The sequence below is a fragment of the Ursus maritimus genome, unplaced genomic scaffold, assembly GCF_017311325.1.
Source record: "Ursus maritimus isolate PB19 unplaced genomic scaffold, ASM1731132v1 scaffold_17, whole genome shotgun sequence".
NCBI classification, from domain to species: Eukaryota; Metazoa; Chordata; class Mammalia; order Carnivora; family Ursidae; genus Ursus; species Ursus maritimus.
Window position 1 is genome coordinate 53,065,953 of NW_024424119.1, and position 22,962 is coordinate 53,088,914.

General features: G+C 51.2%; 1 protein-coding gene and 1 pseudogene across 5 annotated transcripts in view; both read left to right on the top strand.

Annotated features, from left to right (window-relative positions):
* The first annotated feature begins 1,887 nt into the window (after positions 1-1,887).
* ODF2 (outer dense fiber of sperm tails 2) overlaps positions 1,888-22,962 on the top strand; it is a 30,598-nt gene continuing 9,523 nt past the window's right edge. For 2 of the 5 annotated variants that reach the window (XM_040631986.1, XM_040631988.1), the window contains exons 1-13: positions 1,888-2,066; positions 4,847-4,937; positions 5,772-5,888; positions 6,171-6,296; positions 11,013-11,183; positions 11,948-12,108; positions 12,883-13,012; positions 13,613-13,744; positions 17,919-17,990; positions 19,947-20,018; positions 20,140-20,256; positions 20,887-21,072; positions 21,452-21,561. In XM_040631986.1, coding sequence (XP_040487920.1) covers positions 1,903-2,066; positions 4,847-4,937; positions 5,772-5,888; positions 6,171-6,296; positions 11,013-11,183; positions 11,948-12,108; positions 12,883-13,012; positions 13,613-13,744; positions 17,919-17,990; positions 19,947-20,018; positions 20,140-20,256; positions 20,887-21,072; positions 21,452-21,561 — 1,649 coding nt within the window. In that variant the 5' untranslated portion in view covers positions 1,888-1,902. Of the gene's footprint in view, positions 2,067-3,193; positions 3,429-4,846; positions 4,938-5,734; positions 5,889-6,170; positions 6,297-11,012; positions 11,184-11,947; positions 12,109-12,882; positions 13,013-13,612; positions 13,745-17,918; positions 17,991-19,946; positions 20,019-20,139; positions 20,257-20,886; positions 21,073-21,451; positions 21,562-22,962 lie in introns of all 5 variants that reach the window. The other 3 variants (XM_040631989.1, XM_040631987.1, XM_040631990.1) reach the window with 3 other exon arrangements.
* On the top strand, positions 13,912-14,089 carry LOC121103201 (annotated as a pseudogene).

The following is a 22,962-nucleotide window of genomic DNA, read 5'->3' on the forward strand; positions in this document are numbered from 1 at the left end:
TTTAATCCTGCCAGCAACGTATGAGACTGCTTGTTTCCCGATGTCCTTGTCAGTGCTGGATGTTGTTCTTTTAAAAAAAAGTGGCCAATCCTGGCCAGCTCAGAGTGGTTTGCATTCAGAAGACATGTTCCAGCTGTCCAAAGTAATGTCAGAGTAACTCAAGTTCTTTTCTTGCATTTCTCAAATGCTACAAAAGGGATAGATACCCAGATCACAGCTATCCTTTTAAATATTCCCTTTTCTTCTCCATCCCACATCTTCCACACACCACAGGTGTCCATGTGATGGTCTTCAGTATCCCTCCCACCACCCAACCCTTTCCTATTTTCTGAGGAACTTTTCCTCCTCCTTCCTGTCACCCAGTGCCCTCTGTGTGTGTGTGTGTGTGTGTGTGTGTGTGTGTACCTCTCAATTCTGTCCATTTTCACATTCTCCAACACAAAAGCCCCCCAAAGCAGTGCAGTGGCAGGCAAGGACCCTCTTCAGATGGTGAAGAGGGGCCAAAATCACATAGGCAAAATCCTTCAGTGGGTAGGAAAGCTTCAACCATGTTATCTGGTCATGTCAGAGAGGTTGGCTGTGGGCTCCTGGGAGACGAGGTAGGGTATGTAGGTCTAGTGCTTCTTAAACTGGGTTTAGCACATAGCAGAGACTTAATAAATATTGGTTTGATGAATGTGGGGGCATTGAGAAATGATCAACAATTCTGTGCTGGGGGTAGCAAGAGACATTTTACAGAGATAATTGACCTAGGCCTGGCAGCAAGAACTTTACCTTGAGCAGCAAGAAGGACATCTCTTCCTTTGTAGGGGAAATTAAAGGATGGGGGAAGTTAAAAATGAGGGCGAGTAGGGAGAAGGTAGAGGGACTTCCATTTGATGGTTTTATTTTTCTCTATGAAAAAGGAGAGTTGGAGTATGGGATGGTAGGAGTCACTCGGGGACAGGGAAGATGTCTAGGGACAAATGGAACAGTTCTGGGTGGTGGTGAGGGCTCAGGTGAAGGTGGAGGCAATGACGTGTGGGCTTCATCCTTGCAGAACCTCAGGGAGAAGATGAACGGACGTGGCGGGCTCCTGAACACTGGGGAATGAATATGGTGGCCACTAGCCGATGAAAGCGAAGCCAGAAAAGCAGGTACTATGTGGAGAGGGGGGAAGCTGGAATTTCAGATTTCATGTGGACCGGTTGTGTGGCCCCGGGGGTCCACGGCTGAGGTGCACGGGGAAGTCATGGACATGACGATGTCGAGGAACTGAGGCCAGGTTGGCCTGAGGATGTTAAAGTCTCCCAGAATCCAGGGCGGCGCGGTGAGCCACGTGACAGCCCCCCTTGATTGGTCGACAGCGAGGCATAGTTGAGAAGATGGCGGCTCAGCGAGAACCTCATCGAAGTAGGTCTGTACACACAGCAGCACCCAGTGTGCAGGAGGGCGGTGAGGGGCAAGGGGAACGCGACCCCTTCCTCCTGTCTGGACAAGGACGGAGTTGGCGCTGTAGGAGGGGGAGAGAGTCTGGGTGGTGTGCAACAGCGGAGTATTGACAGGGTTGGATTTCCAGAAGCAGCGCGTAGCTCCGGCCACAAACGTGTTGTGTGTCCTCCGTCTGAACCCGGTTTCCTAACACGTATCAAAGGTTCCGGGGTAGAGTTTTAGCGCTCCTTCGAGTTAGGGGACTAGAGGAGGACCAAGACAGGATAAAAATGGCGGAGGGTCAGCCGGGCTTTGAACGGCGGGGCAAGCCGAGGCAAGGCCCGCTGGTGGCGTCGCGCGTCTCCACGGCGACGGGACTCGTGGCCGGGGACGTGGGCGGAGCTTCGGGTGGGGCGGGGCATCTCTGTGACGCCAGGGGCTGGGCCTAAATGGCGAAACCCGAGAGGCTCCCGGGGGGGTTTGAACTGGCCAATGGGCGAGCTGCCGACCGGGTGTCGGAAAAGGAGGCGGAAGCGGGGAGGAGCCGCCGCGGGAGCCGGACTGCATCCGCCGCGGCGTCTCCATGGCACGGCCCTGGCCTCCGACTTCAACGACTTCATAAGGAGACGTTTCTGGGCGCAGCCGTGTCGCTCCTGGTGAGAGACCGCCGGCAGGCGGGACCCCGGGCGCTCCGGCGTGCTCCGCGGCCACCGCCGGGCCGCGTCCCATGGGCAGCATGGCCCCCGCCGGGGTCGCCGACCCCCGTCGCTCCCCGCCCCCCTCCCCGCAGCCGCACCCCCTCCAGCCCCCTGGCGCGCTCGTCCGGCTCCCGTCAGAATGTGGCCCCCGCCCCGCCCCCTCGGCGCGGGCCTTCTTCTCCTCCCGCTAACGGGCGGGCCGGCCGCCTCCCTCCTGACCTGGCCTCTGGCAGGACTCTGCTCCTTCCTACGCCGCCCTCCGGCAGGGCCTCACCCTTCTCTCTATGGGCAGAAACTGGTCCCCTCCTGCCCGCTGGTGGGTGGTCGTCCCTCCTCCCCGCCGACGGAGACAGGCCAGGCCCCGCGACCCCTGTCCGCCGGTGGGCGTCGCCCCGGCCGCCTCTCCCTCCCTGCGGGCCGCGACTCGGCAGTTATTTGTCCGCGCCTCGTAGACAGCGCTGTCCCCCGGCGGCCGCCTCCCGGCCTCCCGACCCCGCGGGAGGCGGGAGTGGGATTACCCGTCCAGGGGGCCTCACCGGGGGTTCCGTCCCGCTCCCTGCACCACCCGGCGTCTGACCCGCTCTAATGCGGATACTAAATCCCAGTGGCCGCTAGCTGCTGCGCCCTGGAGGATTTTCCCTCCGCCGTCGGGAGTACCCACTTGAGGCCACTCGCACCTTTCCCCTGCAGCCGCGGCCCCTCCCGCCTTCAAATACTATTGGTCCTCTCTGGGTTTCTATTCTCCCGGGAACGCCCCTTCTCCTAGGAGACAGTTGCCCTGGCCCCGCCCCGAATATCCCTCCTGCTCCCTGCGCGGGTTTCGGCCCTTTGGGGCCCACTTGGGGGCCTAGCGGTGCCTGCCCGCCCTTCACGCACGCCAGCCGGCGCCTCAGGTTTTCCCTCTGGTGGCCCACCCACCTTCTTTCCCGGGTGGGGCCGGGGCGTGGTGGTCCTTGCCCCTGAAGTTCCTCCCCCCGTCCCTCCCTGGGGAGGGGAGCTCCCTCCGCGCCCCCCAGCACCTACCGGCCGCCCTCCAGCTGCCCCGCAGGTCGCTCAGCCTCTCCTATCTCCCCCCACTTTGGCAGGACAGTTGCTGTGCGACTTGGACAGTAGAGGAGCGCCTCCCAAGTTTACATCCAACTGCCACCCCTAAAGCTTCCACCCTCCTCCCCTCAGAGAGGACGTTTGATGCCGGGCCCCTGAGATTCTCATTGACAAGTCCCTCTGGGTCCCCCCGAGCAGAGCCTGCTGACCCAATTGCCCACCTTTGCGGCTTTGATGCCTAGCCATGTCTGCCTCATCCTCAGGCGGCTCCCCCAGGTACTGCCAACGTGGGGGGCGCCTCCGCAGAAGGGCAGGGAAAGGTGGTCAGGGGCCCCCAGGCCAGGCTCATCGAAGGCTTCTCTTTTCAGCTTCCCTGTTCTGTGTATTGAAAGTCTGGACCAAAACATTGAAAAGTCATTTTTAAAGGGAAGGAGGGAAAAAAAGTCTTGCTCACAATCCCAGTTCTGCCTCCCTCTTGCCCTCCCTCTCTCCCCAGGTGCCCCAGTTTCTGACAGCAAACAGGGCCACCGTTGTCTCCATGGAGTACTAGCTCAGGTCCTTTTTGAAAGGAAGCTACGTGTAAATAAATAACAACGATGTAGGCCGTTAACAAGGTGTCGATGCAGTTGGGTGATTTGACGGCAAGCCTGCAGGGGGGGACAGATTTCCCAAATCTGTTGGATTTTAAGTGAGATGGGGGAAAAAAAATCTGTCTACTCAGATTTGGTATTCCTCACCTAAAGGATGAATAGGGCGCAATAAATATTTTTTCTTTTTCATCAAGGTGTGATACACATACAGCAGGATGCACGCTAAAGTGCTCGAGCATTTTCGTGTTGCGTTTTTAGGTTTATTCTCCTCAAAATATTTGCGGGGAGGGCAGAAGTCCTATTGGGAGGCTGTCAGGAGGTAGTGGGATGGATCAAATGAGTTTTCCCAGTCCCTTTCTGTGGTGGAATTCTTGGACGCTCTGTTGCCAAATGCTGGAGATGAAACTTCTGCTGTATTTGCAGATCTGGTGATGGGGCTGTTCATGTATGAATGTGACAAATTGCACATAGTGTATGTGTGTGTGTGTGTGTGTGTATGCGTGTGTTTGTGTGTGTGTGTGTATATATATATATGTATATATATAACCTATCTAAAACAAAAATAACCCTGCTTCGCAGGATTTTAAAGGGTAGTAAGTAGAATATTTGGGGACATGGTAACTTTCCATCAGCTTCCTGGAATATGTGACTGTGAATTTAATGAATTTGAGTCACAGGAACTTTGTTCCTGGGCCTGCTGCTCTATCTTTTAATGACTGTCATTCCTGGAGCATTTCTCCAGGGCCGCCTCTGCTCCGGGCACAGTCCTGGGCACTTTCACCATTGGCCACACTAGTACCTTGCCTGGTGCTCCCCTGCTGCCTGCTTTTTGTCACCTGACAGGATGACAGCTGGGCTTTTCAGCAAAAGGTCACAATACGTGTGATGTGACAGCGAGGTTAAAAGGCCGGTCCAGCGAATGCCCATCACCCCGTTTCCATCCCCCTGCCGGGCACACCATGTGTGTTCGGTGGCCATGTAAAGGGAGCCAAGTGATTCCAGACTGGTTCTCCTAGCCGTGAACTCGTGTGTCATTCGGGAGATCTAAGAGATAGAAGAGCCCTAGTTTTCTGCTTACAATCTGGTTCTTGTGCCTGGATGCAGGTTTCCATCGTGTGGGAAGAACGGAGTAACAAGTCTCACGCAGAAAAAGGTCTTGAGGACACCTTGTGGCGCCCCCAGTGTGACTGTGACGGTAGGTGACGTGCCCACGGAGCAGCCCTCCACTCTGCAGCCCCACCAGAAACGCTTCGGCACGCCTTTTCCGGGAGCACCTTTCCCCGCTGCTACCACTGTGGCCCAGTGCTCTGCTAGAGGCTTTCCTGCATATCCTGCTGATTGGGGGTTTGTTTTTTGTTTTATTTTTTTCTGCCTGTGGTAAAGCTGCTGGGTGTGAGGAGGTTGTCTTAACCTAATCCTTCCAAATTCCAGAAGTCCTGAGAAACACGTTTTGCAAAAGAAGAAAAGAGAATGGGGAGGGGATGGTTGTGGGTGGTGGGCAAGGGGTGTATGGCTGGGGGTTCCGCCCTGCTCGAATTCTCTTCCGAATCAGTACAACCTTCTCATCTCAGCATTTCCTTTAGCTTTCCGCTTTCCTCCTCCCTCACCTGCCTGCTGCCTGGTTTATCGTGGACTCTAACCATGTGCTGTATCCTGTGCTACTGTGCGTGCCCAGATCAGATCACGGGGCAGAAGGATTCCCCTGCTTTCCAGCGGGCTTGGAAGGAGATTCGGCTCTGAGGACCCTGGGGCCTGGGTTCCAGCTCTTTTGTGGAACCCGCAGGTCTCGCAGACCCCTCTCTTGAGCGGACCTAGATCTTCCAGGTGGTCCTCAGCCGGGATCTCTGCGGGAGGGTGCTGAACGGCACTGCTGCCTTGGTCCCTGCCTGCATGCCAGTAGTTGGTAGCTGTCCTGCTCGCTTGGTGGCTAGGCTTTCAGTGGCCCCCGGAGGCTGTGAGCTCAGTTTTTTATGCCAGTTTACTCATCCACAGATCAACCTTTTTTGTGTTGTCCTCCCCCGCCTGCCAGAAGCGAACCATGAAGGACCGCTCTTCAACCCCCCCCTTACATGTTCACGTGGATGAGAACACTCCTGTCCACGTCCACATAAAAAAACTCCCGAAACCGTCAGCAACCAGCGGCCAGGTAGGAGCATGCCGGTCGGGCGAGGTGACGGCTGTGGAGCAGGGTGACCCCTCCCAGCACAGCCTCCTCGGACTTCAGACTCCACAAAGGTTTGGGAGACAAATGCGCTTGCTTTCCGAGGTCAGCTGCCTGGCCAGAAGGTAGGCAGCACTGTCATCCAGAAATGGCGGCGGCAGCCCTAGTCCGAGGAGGCTCCCCAGCAGAGCTGGAAGTGGATGCCACCAGAGTGAGACCACGGCCAGCTGTGTGGGGGAGTGACCCTGGGTTTGTCCCTTTCCACAGAAATCTCATAAGCGCGGAATGAAAGGGGACACCGTGAATGTGCGACGGAGTGTCCGGGTGAAAACCAAGGTACCTTGGATGCCCCCTGGAAAATCATCCGCCCGGCATGTGGGATGCAAGTGGGAGGTAGGCTCATTCTTGTTCAGGCTTTTCTTCTCGGACTGGTCAGGTTCTAGCAGGCCTCAAACTCGGTATGATTCAGGGTCAGCTGTCGCTCTTAGAGATGCCCCAGTAGGTCCTGGTTACTGAGCGCCTGGCTAAACCCTGAAAGTACGCGAATGTTCTTGAGCCCTTAACACCACTGCCAGGTGGTAGGTCTTGCTCTCCCCATAGACATATGAGGAAACCATGGTTCAGAGAGATGAAGTCCCAGAGAAAGTAGCAGAGCCGGAGTCAGGGCTGAGGGAGGTCTCACTCTAGAAGCCGCACCCTCGGCCTCTCTGATGTGTGTGTGCAGAGCCACATTCTTTCCCCATGCAACCGTGATAGTATCTGAAGTGTAACCAACAAGGTATATACCAGGTGCATATTTAAGAAAGTGCCCCCTCTTTTGAGGTAGCCTCCATAAGAGATCATGCGTGTATTCCACAGATGTCATCAAAACCATTTTCGAAACAATCTCCTGGGGAATAATTGCCTTCCGTATGAGTTGTCAGGGTGCCAAGAGAATTACTGTCCTTTTTCTTTTAGCCACGCCTCAACATATTTTGCTTGTCCATCCATCCATCCATCCATCCGTGCAGTAATTCTTGCAGCATATGTTTCTTGAGACTTGTGCCAGACACTGCGGGGCCCGGGGCTGAGAGCCGCAGACTCGCAGGCGCGCCCCTCCCTAGGCTTACGTTCTAGTCAATTGCAGTGAAACACCTCAGTGATGAGGCAAGACCTTTTGGCTGCACTTTAGACAAAGATCTCATAATCGGGGCGAGTAAAATGGACCTGAGGCTGCTTTGAGAGGAGGATGATGCCTGGCCCATTTTGAAACATTCAGTCTTTTGCTGATAGTTGATTACTTTTAAAATTAGAAATAAAAAATAAAAGTAATTACTCTGAAGTCCTACTTCATGGGTGTGACTCCCTGATTTGCCAGTTTTTCTAAAAGACAAAGGGAGTATGGGGTATTCTAGGGAATAAATGAAAAGTGTTCTGACCAGTATGTATGTATGTGTGTGTGTGTATACATAAATATGTGCGTTTATATATGTATATGTGTATGTATATATATATGCATAGTCATATATGTGCATGTACTTATATAAGAAAGATCGGAATTAAAATGCTGTCTTGCACTTTTCACTACATGTACCTCACAAATAATCAGTGAGACATAAATGAAAAACAACTATATTTTAAAAGCAAACACAAGCTCTCGTTTTTGTTGAATGGAATATAGTTAAAAAGCTCACCGATACCTCATGTTGACAAGCATATGAGAAATCAGCAAATCTTTTTAGAGCATTTTGAGAGGGTGGTAAAACCATTTAACAGCTGCGGAGCATTTATCTAAACATTAATGCTCTGGTTTGGGTTTTTTAAAAATTTTTTCCAGATATTTAAATTTTGAAGTCATCTCTGCACCCCATGTGGGGCTTGAGCTCACAACCCCGAGATCAGGATTCGCACGCTGCACCAACTGAACAAGGCAGGCACCCTAGGGATGCTATGGGTTTATATCTAGTAATTGATTCTGTAGTTTTATACTGAGAAATTTATCCTTAAAAAGTCACAGAAGGGTTCAGGGATGGCGTATCAAGATGTTTGTAAGAAAGAAAAATTGGAAGCAACTGAAATGTCTATCAGGAGGGTATTGGTTAAATTATGATATACCCATGCAATGTATATCCATACAGTCCAAAGACGGAGGTAGATATTTATAAATGATAATGAAGCACGGAGCCACATAGCATGTAGAGTTTGCCCCTATTTGTGCAAAAAGGGGCGTCTGTGGGGCACCTGGCTGGCTTAGTCCACAGAGCGTGCGACTCTTTTTTTTTTTTTTTTTTTAAGATTTTATTTATTTATTTGACAGAGATAGAGACAGCCAGCGAGAGAGGGAACACAAGCAGGGGGAGTGGGAGAGGAAGAAGCAGGCTCGTAGCGGAAGAGCCTGATGTGGGGCTCGATCCCATAACGCAGGGATCACGCCCTGAGCCGAAGGCAGACGCCCAACCGCTGTGCCACCCAGGCGCCCCAGAGCGTGCGACTCTTAATCTTGGAGTCGTGAGTTTGAGCCCCACATTCGGCGTAGAGCTTACTTTAAAAAAAAAAAAAGAAAAGAAAAAGAACATCTGTATCGTGTACATGCATGTGTTTGTGTATGTATAACATTTTTCTAGAAAGATATACAGGATGTAGTAAGCAGTGATTACCTCTGGTTGGGGGGGGGGCTTTATTTTTTATGGTCTGCTTGAATTTCATCTTAATAAGGATACTATATTTTATAATTAAAAATGCTTTTTAGGGGCACCTGGCTGGCTCAGTCGGAGCGTGTGACTCTTGATCTTGGGGTCTTGAGTTCGAGCCCCATGTTGGGGCTGGAGATTACATAAAATAAAAAAATAAAATATTTTTTTAAAATGCTTTTTAAAAAACTGAAAAGACTTGGTAGTTTTGAAGTATACATTGAAGATCTGCCACTATGGAAATTGACCTCCCTGTTGACTGAGGTTGCTAGGAACTGTGGTCCCCCCTGGAAAGCTCAATGTCCACTTTCAGTCCCGGGGCTGCAGAATCCCAGGAATGGAGGAGCCCAGAGAGGTGACTTGTCTCTCAAATAGTGGCTGTATTTCATGCTGCCCTCTTGAGCCAGTGCCTTTCCCCTTCCCAGTGGTGCTCTTTGTTTCTGGAAAGACCTAGCTTGACCCTTTCCATTGTGGACAAGGAAGAAAGACCCTAGAAGGAGGAAATATGGTGTGAGCTGAACATGGACCTCAGAAGCTGCTATGTACATGTGGGGATTCTTGTTTGATTTTTTAAAACCCCATCTGGGATAGATTGATCACCTTTGGGGGAAAGGAGGTCTGGGTTTTTTCTCTACCCTATTATTGAAGGTGATCTATTTTTTATTAAGGGAAGTTGAAAACACAGACAAATAGACCATCAACTGTAATCTTACTACTCTAATGTGGCTGCTATTAAGTTTTAAAAGCTTTGTATGAGAAGTGTAGGAAAGTACACACATTAAGAATGTATTGCTTGATCGATGAATTTTTACAAACTGAATATACTGTGTAACTGCTTCCCTGCTTAAGAAGCCACATCACCACCAGCTTCCCCAGAAGCTCCCCTCTGGTCCTGATGCTGTCATTACCACTCCCCAGGGAAACCACCCTCCTGAAACTGCTACTATTTTGGTATATTTACTGTCACGCTTTTTCCTGTGCATAGTTTTGGTTTTTAAAATATCATTGTAATCATACTATATATTGTCCTATTATCTTCCTTTTAAATATTGCAGACTTTTTGTCTTAAAAAGCAATGCATGGTCACTGTTGAAAAATTAGAAAATCCAAACCAACACAAGGAAGAAAGTAAAAAACACCTGTCATCCCACCACTCTGAGAAGAGCTCTGGAACTTCTTGGTGGAACCCTACCTGATCTTTTCTTACGAAGAGACTCCTTGTTTTGATGGGACCATATTTCACTTATCATTGTATTTTTTAATTTTATTTTTCATTATATTCTTTTTTAACATATTTTGACTATATTTACATTGCGCAGTATTTTTTAAGGCAGTATTCCATTGTGTGTATATTTGTGCTGTGATGTATTTAACTAATACTATCTTGTAATATTTTATTTATTTTTTTCTTGTCTTGATTTTAAATATTGATTCACATTCATAGATATTCTTGGTAAGTCCCTAGAAATAGAATTGCCAGGACAAAGGGCACATGGAGTTTTAAAAAACATCGTACCCTGTAAGTCCTAGTTGGTTGGCACGAGAGTTACTCTCTTACTGAATACACCTTTTATTCCTCTTCCCCTGGAAACTGGCACAGAAGGTTGGCCACGTCAGCTTAAGAGGCGCACAGAACTGTACAAAAATGAGAAATAGCAATTACATAATGCAACAGAATAAACTTACAGGCTGAGAGAGTCAAGTTCAACGTATCAAAAACCCATGGAAACTCTGGCTCCCAGATATCTTTCCATCTGGAGTCTTACAAAGCAAAGGGTTATACAGCTTTACATAAACTTTTCAGAGGGGCACATGCATTTGATTTTAAAAATATGTTTTTATGCTGATGCACTGAAATAAATATTTTCCAGACATCATACCTTTTGACCCCTAAATTATTCAGTATGCATTTCTAATAGTATTTCTCTATGTAACCAAAATAACGGTGATTAGTCCTAAAACCTTTATTTCTTATTATCATGTATCTGGTCCGTACTCAAATTTACCCATTTGTCCCTAAAGTACCTTTTATAGCAGATTTGTGTTACTCGCAACTGTCCACTGTCACGCATTCATATTCACTTAAAAGATTTTTGACTTATTTCCCTTTTACGTTACGTATATGAAAACATCTATTGCCCCAAACTTTTGCCAACTTGGGGTATTATGACTGTGTTTGCCAGTCTGTTCTATCCTTTATTTTAAACTTGACATTGTAACACAGGTTTATTTCTTGGTAGAGAACCTTCAGAAACCTCATGTAAACATGGGTAGGTAACGTTTCATCGAGAAGGCCTGGTGCGCTGTCCGTCCTGGGGTCCCTGTGGTCGGCCCTCAGTGGTTTAGCTCTTCTCGCCTCCAGTGGACAAGCAGGTGCTCTGGAACCGATGCTTGCGGCCTTGCCTTATGAGTTCACGTGTCTCTCCCTCCTCTGCATCAGAATCCACCTCATTGTCTGGAGATCACGCCACCGTCTTCAGAAAAGCTGGTCTCGGTGATGCGGTTAAGTGACCTCTCTACGGAAGATGACGACTCGGGTCACTGTAAAATGAACCGTTATGATAAGAAGATTGACAGTCTAATGAACGCGGTTGGTTGTCTCAAGTCTGAGGTGAGGGAGGTGGGGGGCTGGACTAGCTAAGTGCCCTGAGGATGTGAGGCTTCAGATGCCTCAGAGGAGGTAGCCCGGGCAACCTGGGCTCCCTCTCCATTGAGCACATAGCGCAGGGCCTGGCTCTGACCCCACCTGGTGCTCTGTATGGACGCCCTGGTTTGACTTGTCACAGCCACAGATGGAGCCTGTGGTGGTATCGTCCCCTTTTTGGAGATGACGTGACTGGGACACTGGGACCTCTGTTTCCTATTTTACACAACAGTTTAGAAAGAGAACAGAGCCCCAAAGAGGTGAAGGAAGTCTGTCCTCAGTTGGTGGGCTGTGTCCCGGGTCTTGATGGCTGACGTGGCCTGTGTCTTTAATCCCCCGCCCTGCCTTCGGGGCTCACGGGCCCCCCTGGAGAACCTGGGGCGGGCTGCCTGGCAACAGCCCTTTCTCCACAGCCCACGGAGCGTGGGCCTTTTTGTGACATCTCCCCTGTGGTGTGCCAGCTGAACCACGGTTTGTATCCTGGCTCTGTCCCCAACCAGCAGGTCACTTGGGCCCTCTGTACTGGGTTTTCTCAGTAACGAGGAGATGAGATGAATAGTGTCTATCCTTCATCTCTGGTGGTTAACTGAGATCGCGCCCAGCACCCAGGACCTCAGTACCTATGTATCCATCAATCGGAGTTGCCCTTAACTGGCCCAAAGCACCGGGCCTCGCGGCGTGGCGGCGGCGGAGCCCCCCTCAGTGGCCCCTGCCTGCACGCTCCTGCACAGGTCAAGATGCAGAAGGGTGAGCGCCAGATGGCCAAGAGGTTCCTGGAGGAGCGAAAGGAGGAGCTGGAGGAGGTGGCCCACGAGCTGGCGGAGACCGAGCACGAGAACACGGTGCTGAGGCACAACATCGAGCGCATCAAGGAGGAGAAGGATTTCACCATGTAAGGCCGCCCCGCCCCAGAGTGTGTTCCTCCCGCCCGGCCGCCCCCGGCCCTGGGAACGCACAGCGGTGGAGGCAGGCCCAGGCGCCGTCCCCGGGTCCCAGGGGAGCCCAGGCTGCCGGCCACAAGCTAGTTACTCGTTCATGCTGTGAGGGAGGACAAGGACCCCGCAGGGTCCGGTGGGGGCAGGGCAGCTTTTCTGGAACCAGCGACATCTAAGGAGAGCGCTGCAGGCTGGTTAGGAGATAGGCAGTAGGTGCGGGGGAGGAAAGCATGTGGGACCTCCAGTGAAAGCCCCAAGGGAGCAGTTGGCGAGGGGGAATTGGAAAGCAGGCCAGAGTGAGGAGAGGGGTGGGCGGAGGGCGAGGGGTGCCGTGGAGCTTGGCAGGGGCCGTTCTTAGTGCTCGGAGGAGTTTGCATGGAAGGGTTTTCACAGCGGGGAGTGGTGGGGCCAGGCGGGGCTCCAGGGTGGCGGGCTGGATGGGACGGCTCAAAAGCGGATCCGAAGGTGGTGGTTACGAGGCTGTGGCGATGGCTGGGGACAGAGGTGATGCTAGTGGCGGAGAGGCAAGCAGGGTCACGGTGGCATAACGTCACCTGAGGTGAAGGCCCGGCTCTGGTGCCCAGGTGGCCTTCCAGGAGCCCTCCCTCCCCCTCCCCCACTGCGCCCTGACCGGGAGGTGAGCCTCGCAGGGCATTGTGAGGCGAGCCTCAGAGCTCTGGGCGGGCCGGGGCCTGGGAGGGCTCACAGAGCACTATTCCCTCTGGCCCCAGGCTTCAGAAGAAACACCTCCAGCAGGAGAAGGAGTGCCTCATGTCCAAGCTGGTCGAAGCTGAAATGGATGGAGCCGCTGCTGCCAAGCAAGTCATGGCCTTGAAGGACACTATCGGCAAGCTGAAGACGGTAGGTGGCGGGCAGAGCCCCCCGGCCCTGGGACTGGGCCCAGAGGCGGGCAAGTTGCAAGCTAGGGAGGGGTCTTTACGCAGTCATCAGGCTGACTTTATGACATCTCCAGGCCAGGGGAGGGCACACTTGACGCCTCAGCCCCCACCCCCACTCTCACTTCCGGGGCCTGATCCTCGAGGATGACCTCTGGTGGCCAGGGTCTCTGAGGAGACCGCATCATGGGTCTCTTGGGATCACAGTGAGTCAAGGCATAAGTCTGATTCCTGCAAGTGTCAGCCACAGTTTGATTCCTGCGAGTATCGGCCACCAGGTGTCGTCCTCCTCCACTTCCTCCAGGAAGCCCACCCTAACTGCGCTTGCCTACCCTGAGCTCCCCAGCCCTTCTCCCCACTTGTCGCCCTCTGCCGACTCAGCTTCTGCCCCCATCCTTCCAGGTCCATCTCTTCTGGGAAGCCTGCCCTTGACCGCTGTGGCCCTGTACACAGCCCGGGGCTTCTTACCTGGGCTTCCTGGCGCCAGCACCTCTTCAGAGGGGCCGCCTCCACCTCCTCCTCCCTTCTCCCCGTGTACCTTGTAAGACTGCCTGCTGTCTTCCAGGAGAAACAAATGACCTGCACGGACATCAACACCCTAACGAGGCAGAAGGAACTTCTCCTGCAGAAGCTGAGCACATTTGAAGAGACCAACCGCACCCTCCGAGACCTGCTGAGGGAACAGCACTGCAAAGAGGTGAGCTCCCGGCTGTGGCCGCCCCTGTGCCCTGCAGCTCCGCAGGCCCGTGCGCTCGGAGCCACAGTTCCTCGTTCCTACGGCCCTCTCAGGTCAGGCACGGAGAGTACCTTCTGGTCAACTTCTTGTTTGGCTTTTAAAAAATTAGTATTTAATATTTTTATTTAATCACTTCTCGGCTTTTTGGCTAAACACAAGTGTAGTATCTGTTCTTACCAGTTTAATGTTTTTATTTATTTACTTATTTAAAAAATTTTTTAGGGGCGCCTGGGTAGCGCAGTCGTTAAGCGTCTGCTTTCGGCTCAGGGCGTGATCCCGGCGTTATGGGATCGAGTCCCACATCGGGCTCCTCCGCTATGAGCCTGCTTCTTCCTTTCCCACTCCCCCTGCTTGTGTTCCCTCTCTTGCTGGCTGTCTCTCTGTCAAATAAATAAATAAATCTTAAAAAAAAAATAAAAAATAAAAAATTTTTTAAAGATTTTATTTATTTATTTATTTGAGAGAGAAAGAGAGAGAGGGAGAGCAGAGAGGGAGAGGGAGAAGCAGACTCCCTGCTGAGCAGAGTGCCCGGTGAGGGGCTCGATCCACGACCCTGAGATCATGACCTCAGCTGAAGGCAGACACTTCACTGACTGAGCCACCCAGGCGCCCCATGTAATTTTTTTTTTAAGTGGGCTCCACACCCAACATGGGGCTCGAACTCACAACGATCAAGAGTCACATGCTCTACAGATGGCTCCAGCCAGGCGCCCCCCAGAAATTAGTATTTAAATAAGTAATATAAAGTGGTGTGCGCACTGGCCAACTTTCCAAACAAAATCTTATCCATGTAGTTAAATCGCTCTTGTGTCTCCTTTGGTGATAAGCTTATCAGAGGGTTCTTTATCTCCAATCTGATCATCTTTATCACTGACGTATTCGTCTCTAAGTGACGTAATAGTATTGTTTCGGGGGTTTTTAAACCTTACATAAATAATATTGTTCCATGTGTATTATTCGGAGTTTTCTTTTTTCACTCAATATATTTTTTTAAAGATTTATTTATTTAGTTGAGAGAGAGAGAGCAGGGGGACGGGGAGCAGGAGAGGGAGAGGGAATCCCAAACAGACTCCCCATTGAGCAGAGCCCCATGCAGAGCTCAATCTAGGGACCCTGAGATCGTGACCTGAGCTCAAACCAAGAGTTTGCTTAACTGACTGAGCCACCCAGGCGCCCCCACTCAATATTCTTGATATTCATCCACTTTTATTCTTGGGGCCTAAGGTAGTTAATTTTCACTGCTATGTTCCATTTTATGACTACCACAATTTATCCTTCTGTTGATGGAGACATATTTTCATTTTGCTATTATAAGCAGCGTTATTTCGGGCATTCATGTACACTCTCCTGGTACACCCAAGAGTTTCTAGAATGTATTTCTATCAGTTTTATTAGTTACAGCTCAACAACTCTCTTAAAATCGTTGATGTCTGTTTAACGACTGGCTCAGTGATCTTGGGTGGGCAATTTTTAACCTCTCTAGGCCTCATTTTTCCCACCTGTAAAATGGGAATAACATCTTCCACATGGCATCATGTGAGGACATGGATGAGGGAGTGGCTGGCACCCAGTAGGTGCTTGGTAAGTGGTAGGTGGTGGGTGCTGCTGCTGTTTGTCCTGGGACTGTGGCCCCCAGAAAACCTCTTCCTACCCACTTTTTTCCTTCTTGACCCCTTAGTTTCTACCATCCTGGACTCCCAGAATCTCCCATTGGAGATGAAGGGCCAGCCCATTTGGACTCCCACCCACAGCAGGTGCTCTGTGTTCAGTCCAGGCTCATTTCCATGTGGTACTTGGAACGGGGACCCCCCCCCCCGGTGCTTGCTAGGGATGCTCAGTGGAGTCAGTTGGCTTAGGGCCCAGCTCTTCTATTTCCAGCTGTGTGATCTCACGCAGCTCACTCACTTCTCCCAGCCTCGACCTCCTCTTCTGTAAAATGGGAGTGGTGGGAGTACATGGCTTCTTAGAATGGGGGACTTGGTGAGACGGTGTCACCCTGGAAGCTCAGAAGACATGGCTTAAAGGGCAGTGAGAGCAGGTTCAGGCCTACACTTTCATTCTGTGTTTGCCTCCCTGTTGCCGGAGAAACCACGATGCTGGCTTCTCTCCGCTCCCAGTCCTGTCCTGGCTTGTGAAGGGAACCTGTGAGCCTGAGAGGAAAAGGGAGGGCGAGCCCCCCTCTACGGAAGAATAGAGAACGTTCACAGACCTTCCCCTGTTGCGAAGATGGGCAAGGGGGTGCGGCAGTTGGAGGAAGAGGGAATTTAATGGCTGATAAACATATGAGTAATTAGAAAAATGCAAGCTAAGACATCAGGAGTCTTGCTGGGAAAGACTGGCCTGCCTCCCAGGGTCCTCCTGCCCTGCCTGTGGCCATGCAAATCTGTGCAGGCGTTTTGTAGGTCATTTCGGCTCACAAACCTGGCCCAGGCATTCCTCCTCTTGGTATCAGCCCTAGAGAGACATTTCTCCGTGCCCAGCCCAGCACTGTCCTTTGCTACAATGCTTGCAGTTGTGCAACATGCTGGTGAACAGCGGCATCGCCCGGAGGCTTTGCATGGGGAGAGGTTAATGCAGTGGCATGCTAGAGAAAAGGCAGATTTGTGGTTGCTGGGGGCTAGGGGAAGGGGGACAAAGAGATTGCCTAACAGGTACAGGTTTTCCTGTGGGATGATGAAAATGTTCTGGAACGAGCGAGTAGTGATGGTTGTAGAACATGGCGAATGTACTATATGCCCCTGAATTTTACACTTAAAAATGGATAAAATGGCAAGGTTTATGTTTTGTTTTGTTTTTTAAGATTTTATTTATTTGGGAGAGAGAAAATGCGCAAACACAAGTTGGGGGGGGTGAGCCCGATGCGGGGCTCAATCCCAAGACCCTGGGGTCATGACCTGAGCCAAAGGCAGACACTTAGCCAACTGAGCCACCCAGGTGCCCCTAGCAAGGTTTATGTTATGAATGTTTAACCGCAATTTAAGAAATTAATAATGTAATATGCCAAAAACCATTAAGTTGTGCATTTTAAATGGGTGACTTGTATGGTATCTGAATTTTCATCTCAATAAACTGGTGTTTTGTTTTGTTTTTTTAAGATTTTATTTATTTATTTGACAGAGATAGAGACAGCCAGTGAGAGAGGGAACACAAGCAGGGGGAGTAGGAGAGGAAGAAGCAGGCTCATATCAGAGGAGCCTGATGTGGGGCTTGATTCCACAACGCCAGGATCACGCCCTGAGCCGAAGGCAGACATTTAACCACTGTGCCACCCAGGCGCCCCGGTTTTTTTGTTTTTTAAAAAGATTTTATTTATTTAGTTGTCAGAGAGAACAAGCAGGGGGAGCAGCAGGCAGAGGGAGAAGCAGGCTTCCTGCTGAGCAAGGAGCCCGGTACGGGACTCAATCCCAGGACCCTGGGATCATGACCTGAGCCAAAGGCAGGCGCTTAACTGACTGAGCCACCCAGGCATCCCTGTTTGGTTTTTTGTTTTTTTTTTAAGATTTTTTTTTTTTTTTTAAGTAATCTCGAGTCATTCACTCCACCCACCGAGCCCGCCAGTTGCCTCTTAATAAAGCTGTTTTAAAAAAATCAAGTAGTCGGGGCGCCTGGGTGGCTCAGTTGGTGGAACATCTACCTTTAGCCCAGGTCCCAATCCTGGAATTGAGCCCCGCGTTGGGCTCCCCGCTCAGTGGGGAGTCTGCTTCTCCCTCTGCCCTTCACCCCACTTGTGCTCTCTCTCTCTCTCTCACAAATAAATAAATAAAATCTTTTTAAAAAATTTAAAAATCAAGTAGTAGCACAAAAATACAATATGTTGTCATTTTGGTAAAACCACCCATAGATCCCTTCCCCCCACCCCCAAAAGACACTGTTTCTCTAGGCGTAGCTATATGTAAATGCACAGAGAAAGGATGGGCAGGACATTCATCAAACTGATAACAGTGGAGTGGGGTTTGGAGGTGGACGAGGGGACTTCAGCGTTACCGGTTCACTGAATATTTTATAATGGGATTGCAATTTATTTATGACTTCTATAATTGGAAATACAAATTTTGGAGAAGGAAGAGAATCTAGAGGGAATGTAGATATCTGGGTTCATTGCTTAACTTGGCTCTCCTTGTGCTTTCCCTTGAAGGATTCCGAAAAGCTGATGGAGCAACAAGGAGCACTACTCAAACGGCTGGCGGAGGCGGACTCCGAGAAAGCGGTAACACAGCGCCCCCTGCCGGCTCTAGTGGCTTATAGGCGACAGTGTGCAAGAGGGGCTGGCCCGACGCAGCAGCGCTAGAGCCCGTCTCTGACATTTCTTTGGGTCTTAGTTTCATGATCTGTAAGATGGGCTGATGTCCCCTATCCCGCCTGCTCCACTGGGTTTGTCTAGTTGGTCACTTGGGCGCTTGAACCACCATGCTGAACACATCAGGGCTGCTGCTGCTGGATTTATTAACCGTCAGAGTCTGTTACTTGAATTGCCTTATTTGTATTATGGATTAAAAGCCATCAAAAGGTCAGACTTTTTGACTCAACAATTCCAATTCTAGGAATCTCTCCCAAGGCAGCACACTCCAAAGTCTGGTTCATGGAACCCTAAGTTCCTCTCGATGTTAATGGATGCCAGAAACAAAAGCAGGGAGTGATGCGAGGCCAGACAAATTGGGAAACGACTGGCTGGCCTCTATGAAAAGTTCACTGGGTTAATGCCAAAACCTTTTGGAGCACTTGAGGTATTAATGGCCACGTGAGTCTCCAAGAGAGAAGGAAGATGGAGGCCGTGTTTCCCAAGGTGTGGCCCTTGGCCCTTAGTGCCTCTCCGAATACCACAGTGGGAGATTTGGCAGTGAAGGGGATAATGCCTAACTCTCTGTCCCCAACTTGAGAGGCTAGGAATCAAATTATGATACACCATAAATTGAAACATTAAGCTACTGTTTCAAAGGAAGTAGAAGATTTAACCACATTATGGTAAATGCCGTGGGATTGTATGTTAGGGCACAACATACGCATAGGACTTTTTAATGTGTTTTAACGGTGGTTCTCTTTGGCTGGGGTATTAAGGGGATTCGTTAGCGTTTTTTTTTTTTTTTTTTTTTTTTTTTTTTTTTTTTAAGATTTTATTCATTCATTCGACAGAAATAGAGACAGCCAGCGAGAGAGGGAACACAGGCAGGGGGAGTGGGAGAGGAAGAAGCAGGCTCATAGCAGAGGAGCCCGATGTGGGGCTCGATCCCATAACGCCGGGATCACGCCCTGAGCTGAAGGCAGACGCTTAACCGCTGTGCCACCCAGGCGCCCCTCGTTAGCGTTTTTTTTGTTTTTCATTGTTTTCCACAGCTAACATTATTTTATTTATTTATTTATTTATTTGAGAGAGTGAGAGCTCATGCGTGAGTTGGGGGAGGGGGCAGAGGGAGAAAATCTTGAAGCAGACTCCCCGGTGAGCACGGAGCCTGCTGGAGGGCTCAATTTCATGACCCTGAGATCATGACCTGAGCTGAAAGCAAGAGTCAGATGTTTAACTGAGTCACCCAGGCGCCCCTATTTATTTATTTTTAAATTATTATTATTATTTTTTTTTATAATGATTTTTTATTATATTATGTTAGTCACCATACAGTACATCCCCGGTTTTCGATGTAAGGCTCGATGATTCATTAGTTGTGTATAACACCCAGTGCACCATGCAATATGTGCCCTCCTTACTACCCATCACCGGCCTATCCCATTCCCCCACCCCCCTCCCCTCTGTAGCCCTCAGTTTGTTTCTCATAGTCCATAGTCTCTCATGTTTCATTATTTTTAAATTATTAATATTATTATTATTATTATTATTTTTAAGTAGGCTCCACAGTGTGGAGCCCAACACGGGGCTTGAACTCATAACCCTGAGATTAAGACCTGAGCTGAGATCAAGAGTCGGACGCTTAACCGACTGAGCCACCCAGGTTCCCTCACGTTATTTTAAATTGCAAGATCAATACATGTTTGTTGTCTTAAATATTGAATACGGATGTTGGGTGCTTCCCTCGAGGATCTCTGTGAGATGAGCTGGTATATTCAGGACCGTGGGCCCTGATGGCTAGGCACTCACAGGAGAGGCTGTGCCCCCTGGGCCCGGCTTCTTTGCCCTTCCCCAGGAGCTCATGACCGTGTGTGTTCTCTCTAGCGCCTGCTGTTACTCCTGCAAGACAAGGACAAGGAGGTGGAAGAGCTACTCCAGGAAATACAATGTGAGAAGGTACCATCCCTGACAGTTGTCCCTCCTTACGAGCCAGTAGAGCTTCGTATGTAGTGCGTGCACTGGAACTGGAAACACGGGTTCAAATGCCGGCTCTGTCACTTTCTCCATCTCTCCAAAGGCTCAAGCAAAGACAGCGTCCGAGCTCTCTAAATCCATGGAGTCCATGCGTGGGCATTTGCAGGCACAGCTCCGGTGCAAAGAGGCAGAGAACAGTCGCCTGTGCATGCAGATTAAGGTACCTGCCGGCCCTGCAGGGGGGGAAGGAGGGGCCGGGGCATGGCAGTCCCAGGGTTGTGAGTCACACGCAGGAAGGCTTTGCCCCGACGGTTTATGGGGCGCTTGCTGCCAGCGCACTCCTGCTTCGGAGAGACACTGGGACAGTGGCAAGAACAGTGGACCCTGGAGGCCCTGGGTGCCCTTCCCTGCAAAGACCGGGTTCGGTGCCATGACCCAGAGCCAGTCACTTAATCCCTTAGGCCCTCGGGTCTCGTAACTCCCCCTGGGGAGGGAATGGGCTCACATGCTGCTTGCCTGCATGAGCCAGGAACCCTCTGAGGTCACAGCTCTGCTGAGTGACTGAGAGATACTTCTGACCACAGTGCTGGGAGTTGAAGGAAGAATTCCAGAAGAGTTCTGTCCTAACATTTAGACCCCATGGGTTCAGTGATCTGGACAGGTGCTACAGGGAGCTGAGAATGGCCCCCGTCCCTGGCCTGCATTTGGAGAGCCCTAAGCCCCCACACAACTGGTGGCCCCTTTTTCTCCCACTTCCTCACCCCTTCTTTTCGCTGGTCCCCTTTCCCCTCTCTCCCCTTCGCTCCTGTCTCTCTCGTGCTCCCATCTGCTTCTGGTCCTCCCTTCCCAGAACCTGGAGCGCAGTGGGAACCAGCACAAGGCGGAAGTGGAAGCCATCATGGAGCAGCTGAAGGAATTAAAGCAAAAGGGAGACCGAGACAAAGAAACCTTAAAGAAGGCCATCCGAGCCCAGAAGGAACGAGCTGAGAAGAGCGAGGAGTATGCTGAGCAGCTGCACGTGCAACTTGCGGACAAGGTGGCGGGCTTTCCTGGAGGGCGGCCGGGGGTGGGGGCAGGCGGTCCGGCTAGGCCCTAGCGGCTGGCCGTGATCGGAGGATGGTGATGGTGGACAGGGTGACTGGGCTGGGGGAGGGGAGGCACTGGGTGAGTAAATGGGTAAAAGGATGAAAGCAAGGCGGGCAGCTGGCTGGAGACACTGGAGGGGACAGTTCAGCCTGCGTCGATATCATGCGTGGGAATGACCTTAACCAAGGCAGGATTTGGAAGTAGAGTGCCTGTGATGGCTGGAAATCTAGAAGCTGCCGCTGAGTTTGGGCACCCTTGGTACCCTCTGGAGAGGGACTGCAGGGGTCAGGAGTCGTCCAGGCTGACGGGCCGTCGTCCCATGTTCCCAGGATCTTTATGTCGCTGAAGCTTTATCCACTCTGGAATCATGGAGGAGCCGCTACAATCAAGTTGTGAAAGACAAGGGAGACCTCGAGCTGGAAATTATCGTCCTGAACGAGTATGTGTGTTTGGGAGAGGGCGCGTGGGCTGACGGAGGGACGCGGGTGGACGGGTGGGAGCGGCCTGGCACCTGAGGCCGCCGTGTGGTCTCTCCGGTCAGGCGCTGCACTGGGCGGAGGGGTGGCAGGCCTGGCCGGCACTATGGAGGGGCCCGGCTTCTCTGCTTACAGTGGGCTGGGAGCCACAGGAAAGGCTCTGTCTTCTCTCTGTCGTCTGCCCAGTGACAGCAGCTGTTTTGCCCAGCAGTCGGTAGGTCAGAGTAGGGGGCAAAGTGGCCTCAAGTTGTAGGGGACTGAACTTTTTTGCCACCAGGGACCAGTGACCATTTAGACATTCTCAGTGTCACCTATAATCATGTATTCATTCATTAGAAAAATGTTTATAGAGCATCTGCTCTATACCAGGCTGTGTGCTGGCCTTTAGGGTCACCACAGAGACAAGACAAATGCATTCCCTGCCCTCACGGAGTTAACCCCGTGTTCCAGTAAGGAATACCAGGCTGCAAAGACCCAGACTCCCAGGGCTGCAGACCGGTCACAGGGTTGCTAGCCGAGGAAGTGTCTTCTGCTGGATTCAACTCCGTTTAGCAAACGTTCTGGGAACCTGCTATGTGTTGGGCCCTCTGCCAGGTGCTCCCCTCCTAGGGTTCTCTGTCTGGTGGGAGAAAACAGATAATGAGGGTAGAAGGATACATGGTACAGAGGAGAGGGATTGGGGAAGAGACGCTCTGAGGAGGGAAGTCTGAACCAGGTTTCTAAGGGTGAGGACGAGTTTGCCAGCTAAAACAACACGATGTGTTTGCTTGGGCCTACTCTGTGCTTAGCACGTATTTGCGCGATGAACCGCAATCGATCATTCCCGAGAGCACACACGGTGTCGAGGTTCTATGTGGGGCCTGTGGTCAAGATAAGCATCTGTGAGCCCGAATGCTGTGAGGCCGCTGTCTCTGATGCTGAGTGACTGGGGGGAGGGGAAGGGAGTGAGGGCATGTGAGCACATGGCTTCTTTCCCTTTGTGCTGTATGCCTACACTGCATTCCTTTCTGTGCGAGGGGAATGTTCACACGTGGACAAAGGAGAAGAATGTCTGGGGGTGTCCCTGACCACCCGGCCTGGGAGTTCTGTCCTAACTTGAAGACCTGCTGGGGCTAAGAGAACCAAGGGGAGCCATGGAGAACTGGGAAGGGACCCTGTCTCTGGTTCTCGTCTTCCGGGGGTGTCTGGGCCTCATGGGAAGATCAGAACACAGAAGGCTTCTAGAAGGGGTGGTATGGGAGGCAAATCTAAAGGCTGATGGAAGGGGGGGGATGTGGGAATGCCACAGCGGCAGCGCTAGGGCAGAGCAGGGCAGTGGAGTGGAGCGGAGACTTGGGGAGCAGACAGGGTGGCCAAGAGGTGGC